Here is an 8,222-nt window from a genome sequence, read left to right as displayed (position 1 = left end):
ACGTGCTGAGAGGAGTCATGTTTTGGAAGCGCTGTGGAAAAGCCCACTTTGTGTGGTGGTTGCAATGTACAATTGGAAATCAGGAAATAGGCTGTGGCGGGAGGGACGGGGGCTGGACCCAGTGCCGTCTTACTCATCCTCAGGCTCCTCAGAGCTGGCCCTCAGTCTTGGTTTCATGTTCTTAGAAATGTTATCACTTCACCCACGTCACATGGGGGACATGACTTTTTTGCTGACACAGCTCTTGCGGGAAAAGCCCAAACACAAATACATTTACAATTAAATCACTTTTTTTTTTTTTTTAGACACTAAATCACTTTTTTTTTCAGACACTCCAGCAGCCTGCACATAACTGCCTTTAAACTGGTACATCCTTGGTCCTGCCAAAGAAATGCTGCAAGATCTTTTTTGTGTGGAAGCCAATGTGGAATAATGGTGTGTTTTGCATTCATATCTGATTAGTCCTGCTGCAATACACCAATCAGGGCGGTGGTTTGTTGATCTTTTTTCCTTTCTTTTTTTTTTCCCCTTGGAAGGAGATGAAAAGATCAGGAATTTGAGTAAAGCGCCAGTTTAAGAATGAGGAATCTCCCCTGCAGCATATCTGTGTTTCCTTGGCACTTAAAGGTGTGGGGTGACAGTGAGCAGCCTGGTCTCTGGTGGGCAACAGGTCAGTGGAGGGGTTAGGTCTCCTGTTTGCACCTCACATGCAAGGGTGTGGGGCAGAAGGCTGTCCCGGTTGTAAGGCAGGGAGCGTGCTTATGTTCCGGATTCCCTGCCTGTCCAGACACTGTGCAGAAGAACTCGTGGAACTGAGCATCTAGAATAATATCAGACAAAGCTTTTCAAATTTTTCTCCTTCTTCTAAGTTGCAAAACACTGGAATGGTTGAAAAAAACACCAAGATTGCAAAGCAAACACCGCCAAAACTCCCCCAAGCCGCTCGGCGAAAATTTTTTTCTCGGTTGCCAGCGCTCCGAAATCCACACGTAGCTCCGGCGGAACGGCGAACCGCAGGCGCCCATGCAGGTGAAATCCCGTGCGAGAAATCCCGGTGACTTTCTGATATCGGCTGCCAGCCCCAGCCACGATCCTCAAAGGGGGGGTTCGGGGCTTCCCGCCCCCCTCTCCTTTCCCCATCGCCCCCCTCCCCCGTCGCCACGGCAACCGCCCGGCGGTCCCTCCGGGGATCGGGGGAGCCCCGGAGGAGGCGGTTGATCCCCTCCCCCAGATCCCCCCAGCCCCTCGGGGGCACGGGTGGGCGCTCCACGGGCGAGCGGGGGCTGCACGGCGCTGCTCGGCGGGGCGGGCGGCGGCGGCCGAGACAAAGAGAGCCGGGGCTGGAGGGGCGGGCGGGGAGGCTCGATGGGGAACGGCAGATGCCCCTTTTGTCCCCCTCCCCCTCCCCGGAAAAGGAGGAAAAAAATAGAAAAGTAATAATTAATTATAAAAATTGCCCGGCGGATCCGCCGCCGATCAAAGGCTGCTGGCGCTGGGGCTGCTGGAAGGCGGCGGGCGCACAAAGCCCCCGGTGGATCCGCGGGGGGAGCGAGGTGGGCGGCGTGGCCGAGCCTCCCCGTGCCGCAGCCCTTCGTTAGCGGAGCGATTTTACGCCCCCCCCCGCCCTGTGTTTATAAACAACAGGCGTTTGGCGAGAGATTCCCCGCGGTTTTTTGTTTTTTGTTTTGTTTTTTGGAAAAGGGCCGTTCTGCCGCGCGTTTCTGCTCCTGCAAACGGAGGGGGGACCCTGTGTGTGTGTGTGTGTGTGTGTGTGTGTGTGAGGGGGGGGGGCTGTGTGTGAGGGGGACCCTCTGTGTATGTACGGGGGGGCTCGGGGCCAGCCGTCCCGCATCCCCCAGCGCGGAGCGGCAACATGTCCCCGCGCTGCCTGCATCCGCCGCCCCCTCCCCCGTATTGGGGGGGTGGGGAACCGGGTCGGATCTGCGGTGTTTCTTCCAAACGAGCCCTCGCTGCCGTGCTCCGGCTCGCCGGTGCTCGGGGTACCTCGGCGTGGAGGTGCAGCCCAGCCCAGGGGTTCGGCTCCGGAGCTTCGCCCGCGCGTGTAAACGCGGCCCGGGAGCGGGGCGCCGCCGCGCTAAGCGCCTTCAAAAGGCGGATCGGGGATAATCGGAAAGCGGGATTTAACGGGGGCTGCTCGCAAAGGCTCGCGTTTGGGGCCGATATGGCTCTGGGGGAGGGGGCCGCTCCGGCTCCCGCCGCCGCCGCTTTCGCGTTGGCAACATCTGGCCTACAGACCTACTAATTTCGACTCGTGATCTCGTTTGGCGAAACCCGATCTACGTGGTTCAAATGCCTTCCAAATTGGGGGAGATTTAACAATCGCGACCAATTAAACCCGGGGAAGAAAAGGAGAGGGAAAAAAAAAAAGGGAAAAAAAAAAAAAAAAGGAAAAGAAAAGAAAAAGCAACGCGAATCCCCTCCTTCCCTCTCCCCCCGCCCCGAGCTCGCAGCACACTATCTGTTGCTCGCTCCCGGTGGGGGCGGGCGGCGGGGCCGGGCCGGACCCCCGCTGCCACTCGCACTCACACTCGCGCTCACACTCACTCCCTCGCTTCACCCGCACGCCCCATTGTCCCTGCCCGCCCGCGCCGCTTTATTTGGGTGTTTTGTTCGCTGCCCGGCGCGGAGCTCCGCGCGCCCGCCCGCGCCGCGCCGGAGCGGCACATTCATCCCCGGCCGGGGGCTGCTTTCGAACCGCTGCCATCGCGGCTCCATTGTTCGCCGGGCGGCCAGGCCCCGCCCCCCTTTGTGTGGCGCGGCGGCGATTGGCCGGCGCCGGGCGGAGGGCTGCCGTCACCGCTCGGGAAGCCCATTCATCTGTGCACTTGGGCGTTGGACTCCGCATCTTATTAGCAACCAGGGAGATTTCTCCATTTTCTCCTTGTCTACAGTACGGCTACAAATCTGGGATTTTTTATTACTTCTTTTTTACTAAACTTGGGCTCCTTTTTTTTTTTTTTTTTTCCTCCGGTGCTCGACTTTTTCCTTCCCTTTTTTCCCCCCTCCCTCCTGTGCTGCTGCTTTTTTTGATCTCTTCAACTTTAAATTTTTTAAAAAGGAGTGCATTATAATCGGTTCTGTTCTCTCTTCTCTTTTTTTTTTTTCCCCTCTGGTGTGTGTGTGTGTTGCTGCTGCTGCTGGTCGCCCAGTATTTATACCAACCCAACGCTCTTTGTTTCCCCTCCTTTTGGATCTGTTGAGTTTCTTTGTTGAATAAGACAGCATGGGTGCCCAGTTCTCCAAGACCGCTGCAAAGGGCGAAGCCTCCGCCGAGAAACCTGGGGAAGCAGTGGCTGCATCTCCATCCAAGGCGAATGGACAGGTAAAAAAAAAAAAAAAAAAAAAAAAAAAAAAAGGCAATTAAAAAAAAATTAAACCTACTGCTTTTTTTAAGCCAACTTCGACGGACTCTCTTTTGCATCCTGTCTAATTCTTCTTCCTTTGATGCCCCAGTGGCACGTTCAATGGAGAATACGGCCAATCCTTTTATCCTTGCAACTCGAGGCAAAGGAATCATTGCTTTATTATTTTTTTTTTAAAAAAAAAAAGGGCTTGGCTTTGAACGATTTGCTGCTTTATCTTTCCTGCGTCGGGGAGTGGGGGGTGGGGAGGGGGGCACGTTCGGAAAAAGGAGGAGGAAAAATATATATATTCCTCGTGTATTATTGAGAAGCGTCCCGATGGGTTGTATACGGACGGATCTTTTACCGCTCGGCTTTTCTGCCCGCTTTACCGCCAGCTCTCGACGCCGCCCGGCGACTATCGCGCCCACCGCGGGCACCGCGCGGCCGCCTCGTACCGGGGGCTGCCGCCGCCGGGGCTGGGGGCTCGGGTGCAGGACTCGGGGCTGCGTTTTAGTGGGGGGGGGGGGAGCTCCGTCGCCCCCCCCCGTGCGGCAGCCGGGCTGCCCCCCGGCGCCCCTGCAGCTGGCGGCCGCCCGAAACATGCAAATGCGGCGGGGGCCGAGACGGGGGGGGGTGAAAGCCGGGGCCTGCCGGGCGGGGGGCTACAAGCCGGGGCCGGGCGAGCTTTGTTCGGTGCCGCGCCGCGCCGTGCCGAGCCTTCCCCGCCCCGCTCCGCGGCCGGACGGGGCGCGCCGGGGGCGGGGGTGCGCGGGGCCGTCGGTGGAGCCGCGGCGCCCCCTGGCGGCCATTTCGCGGGGCCGCCCGCCGCTGGGGGCGCCCGCCCGGAGCGGGCCGGGCTGAGCCGAGCCGGGCTGAACCGAGCCGGGCCGGGCGTCGCGGGGAGGGCGCGGGGGAGGCGTCGGCTCAGTGGTCCCCCCGGTAACGCCGTCGCTGTCTTGCAGGAGAACGGCCACGTGAAGGTGAACGGCGACGCCTCCCCCGCGGCGGCGGAGGCGGGCAAGGAGGAGGTGCAGGCGAACGGCAGCGCGCCCGCCGAGGAGACGGGCAAGGAGGAGGCGGCCTCGTCGGAGCCCGCCTCCGAGAAGGAGGCCGCCGAGGCGGAGAGCACCGAGCCGGCCTCGCCGGCGGAGGGAGAGGCCTCCCCCAAGACTGAGGAGGGCGCGACCCCCTCGTCCAGCAGCGAGACCCCGAAAAAAAAAAAGAAGCGCTTTTCCTTCAAGAAGTCCTTTAAGCTGAGCGGCTTCTCCTTCAAAAAGAACAAAAAGGAGGCCGGCGAGGGGGCGGAGAGCGAGGGCGGCGCCGCCGCCGCGGCGGAGGGCGGGAAGGAGGAGGCGGCGGCGGCCCCCGAGGCGGCGGGCGGCGACGAGGGCAAGGGCTCCACCGACGAGCCCTGCGCGGCCGCCCCGGGCGGCGCCGAGGCGGCCAAGGAGGAGGCGGGGGACTCGCAGGAGGCCAAATCGGACGAGGCCGCCCCCGAGAAGGCGGCGGGAGAAGAGGCCCCGGCGGCGGCGGCGGAGGAGCAGCAGCAGCAGCAGCAGGAGGCCAAGGCGGCCGAGGAGGCCGGCGGCGCCGCCGCCGCCGCCACCACCACCACCACGAGCGAGGCCTCGGGCAGCGGCGAGCAGGAGGCGGCCTCGGCGGCGGAGGAGGCGGCGAGGCAGGAGGCCCCCTCCGAGAGCAGTCCGGAGGGCCCCGCCGCCGAGCCGGCGGAGTAGAGCAGCGCCGCCGCCGGCCCCCCCCTCGCCGACGAACTTTTTTCTCCCCCCCTGTTTGTTTGTTGGAGTGGTGCCAGGTACTGGTTTTCGGAGAACTTGTCTACAACCAGGGATTGATTTAAAAGATGTCTCGTTTCTTTTTTTTCTCTCCCCGCAGATTTTTTTTCCCATCTCAAATCAATTCTGTTACCACCATTCCAACGGGCGGAGGAGGGCCTCGGCGCCTCCCTCCGCCTCCTTCCTTCTCTCCTCCTCCTTTTTTTTTTATTTTTTTTATTTTTTTTTTTTGCATCAGTATTAATGTTTTTCGGTTTTTCGGTTTCGTTTAATTTTTTTATTATTTTTTTTGGCATACTTTGCATCTTTATTCGAAATGTAAACTTTCTTTGTCAGTCTATGGACATGCCCATATATGAAGGAGATGGGTGGGTCAATAAGGGATATCAAATGAAGTGATAAGGGGCCACAGTGGGGGATCCGTGGCGCGCATCCATTGCCAAGAGAACGTGCCACGAGAAATGATGTAAGGGGTTAGTCTTTTTTTAAAAGAAAGTTATTACGATGTATTTTGTGAGGCAGATGTTCTATAAGGTTTACAACACTACAAGTCTTGATTAAGAAGGAAAGGAAAAAAAAAATCAATACCCAGATAAAGAGATCATAGTCTTAGGAATTCATTTAAACCATAGGAACTTTTCACTTATCTCATGTTAGCTGTATCAGTCAGTGATTAAGTAGAAATACAAGTTGTATAGGCTTTATTGTTTATTGCTGGTTTATGACCTTAATAAAAGTGTAATTATGTATTACCAGCAGGGTGTTTTTAACTGTGACTATTGTATAAAAACAAATCTTGATATCCAGAAGCACATGAAGTTTGCAACTCTTTCCACCCTGCCCATTTTTGTAAAACTGCAGTCATCTTGGACCTTTTAAACACAAATTTTAAACTCAACCAAGCTGTGATAAGTGGAATGGTTACTGTTTATACTGTGGTATGTTTTTGATTACAGCAGACTGCTTTCTTTTCCAGTTGTCTTTGAAAATAAAGGAAAACTCTTCAGATGCAATGTTTTTTTTTATTTTTTTTGGTGTAGCATCTTGTCTATCATGTTTTTGTAAATACTGGAGAAGCTTTGACCAATTTGACTTAGAGATGGAATGTAACTTTGCTTACAAAAATTGCTATTAAACTCCTGCTTAAGGTGTTCTAATTTTCTGTGAGCACACTAAAAGCGAAAAATAAATGTGAATAAAATGTATAATTTGGTTGTGTTTCTTTCATGGATACTCTGGTAACTTAAATGGGCCAGCCAGTATTGTACAAGCCTAAATTTGTATAAAGTGATGATGTACGCTGTTAGTGCTGGCTTTTTAGCTGCCTTCCTAGATCCCAGACTGTGTAATGCTGTGCTTTTTGTAGAGAAATTGAGCAGCGAGCCAGGTAACTCGCAGGTTTCCTGGCTTTAAAAAGAAGGCTGGAAGGCAGTCTGAGCATGTACAGCGTGCGATTCTGTTGTCCAGGCTCCATCTTGCTTTAAGACCAGAGGTATCCAGCATATGAGATTCTTGCCTCTTGAGGAAAATGAGATGTAATTTGAATTGCTTAGGGTGGGGCGCTGATTTTTTTTTGTGACGAGTTGCCTAAAAGTTAAGCTCTTGAACAGACGTCGCATTTATGTCTTAGGATGCTGTCCCTGCTTAGGTTCCTAGATGATTAGCTCAGAAACTTTAGCCTGGAGGGAGAAAGGGGGTATTAACACTGCCATTCTGCTCAAAGTAATTAAAAGCAATATTTTCTCTTTTTTTCCTCAAGTGCTACTCCCAGCTGCAGGTGAGTTACAGAACAGATTTCAAAATTTGTCTATAAAAATAATTACTTGGTGCTTGCCTTTAATTGTTAGGCTCTCTGGCTAATTTCCAGCATTTTGCTCAGGGCATATTATGCCTTAATAAAACAGTGGGCTCATGTAAGAAAAGCAGTAGTGGTATTTGGAGGGTGGAAATTGATTCAAGAAAGTGTTGCTTCTAAGTTTATAGGAGAAAGTTTAGTGTTACACTTATTTGCTTCCACCTAAATTTTCAGCAGAAACTCTTTGGAAGCAATTATGATTCATTTTATGAGAAAATGGCACGTTAGCACCTTGTTCCCTAAAGAACAAAGCCTAAACTGAATGAAGTATAGTAGATTTCCTGCTGAATGCGTATTTTTTTTTTCTTTTCCTTTTTTTTTTTTCTTTTTTTTTTTTTTAATTCAGCTGTCTACCATTTTAACTTTGGCTTGTATGTACTCTAGTTGCCCTGGTATTTCTCTATAGCTTTAGAAATGTATTGAAACTATGCTATAATTGCTGAGGGACAAAAATAAATGGATGTAAAACAAGATCCTCCACACCAGTGTCATTCTTGGAGTACATGTGTTTGAAGTCTAGTGCATAACTGCTTTGCTAAGGGGTTTTTATAACATGGCTGTAAAAACCTGTTCTAAGACGCATGATGTCTTGGCCATAGAGTCAATGTCTCTTTTTAATAAATATATATATATTTAAATTCAAGGATTCTTAAAGAGAAGTCTGAATTTATTTGATTTTTTTTTTTCCGTTTGTTGAACTATATGTGTACATATGAAGAAAATAATCGCCAGTAAATTTCTCCCATTTTTTCTCAACCTGCTCGGCTGAAAGTTTTGTGTTTGTTCCTTGCTCAGCTGGTGTTGTTTCCTGAAACGCTTCCAGTTCCTGGTGGTGCAGAATCACTTCTACCACAGCAGCCAGGATCCTTGGCTGGGACTTTGTAATTCCATAACTTGGCTTGACTTGGAATTGCTTTCCAAGCCTAATACCAGTACAGTTTCAAAAATAAGTCTTAAGAAGATCAGTTACGTGGCCTGCTGTTCTACTCGCAGCAGTCCAGAGTGTGCTAAAACGTGGTTCCAACAACGCCGCTTTTCAACCATGCGGTTTAAGAAGACGGGAATCAGCCTGGGTTTGGAATGGTGGAAATGGAGCTTTGAGCTGCTTCCTCCTGCAAAAGGATTGTGCCACAGCATCCGTCCCGACTTCGTCCCTGAGGGGCTGGCTCCCATGCGATTGTAGGATATCCTCATTTTTGGATGAGGGAA

At 52.7% G+C, this 8,222-nt stretch overlaps 1 protein-coding gene across 2 annotated transcripts; it reads left to right on the top strand.

Moving 5' to 3' along the window:
* The first annotated feature begins 893 nt into the window (after positions 1-893).
* On the top strand, positions 894-7,656 carry MARCKS (myristoylated alanine rich protein kinase C substrate). Of its 2 annotated transcripts, none has more exons than XM_035321588.1 (3): positions 894-1,029; positions 3,171-3,343; positions 4,328-7,656. In XM_035321588.1, exons 2-3 carry the CDS (start codon positions 3,245-3,247, stop codon positions 5,099-5,101), a joined length of 873 nt encoding a protein of 290 aa, XP_035177479.1. In that variant the 5' UTR covers positions 894-1,029; positions 3,171-3,244; the 3' UTR covers positions 5,102-7,656. The 2 variants fall into 2 exon arrangements, with proteins under 2 accessions (XP_035177479.1, XP_035177478.1); XM_035321587.1 differs by lacking the exon at positions 894-1,029 and adding an exon at positions 2,509-2,911.
* Positions 7,657-8,222: the final 566 nt, after the last annotated feature.

Source organism: Oxyura jamaicensis, chromosome 3 (assembly GCF_011077185.1).
Source record: "Oxyura jamaicensis isolate SHBP4307 breed ruddy duck chromosome 3, BPBGC_Ojam_1.0, whole genome shotgun sequence".
Classification (NCBI taxonomy): domain Eukaryota; kingdom Metazoa; phylum Chordata; class Aves; order Anseriformes; family Anatidae; genus Oxyura; species Oxyura jamaicensis.
This window is presented reverse-complemented; position numbering and strand designations above follow the sequence as displayed.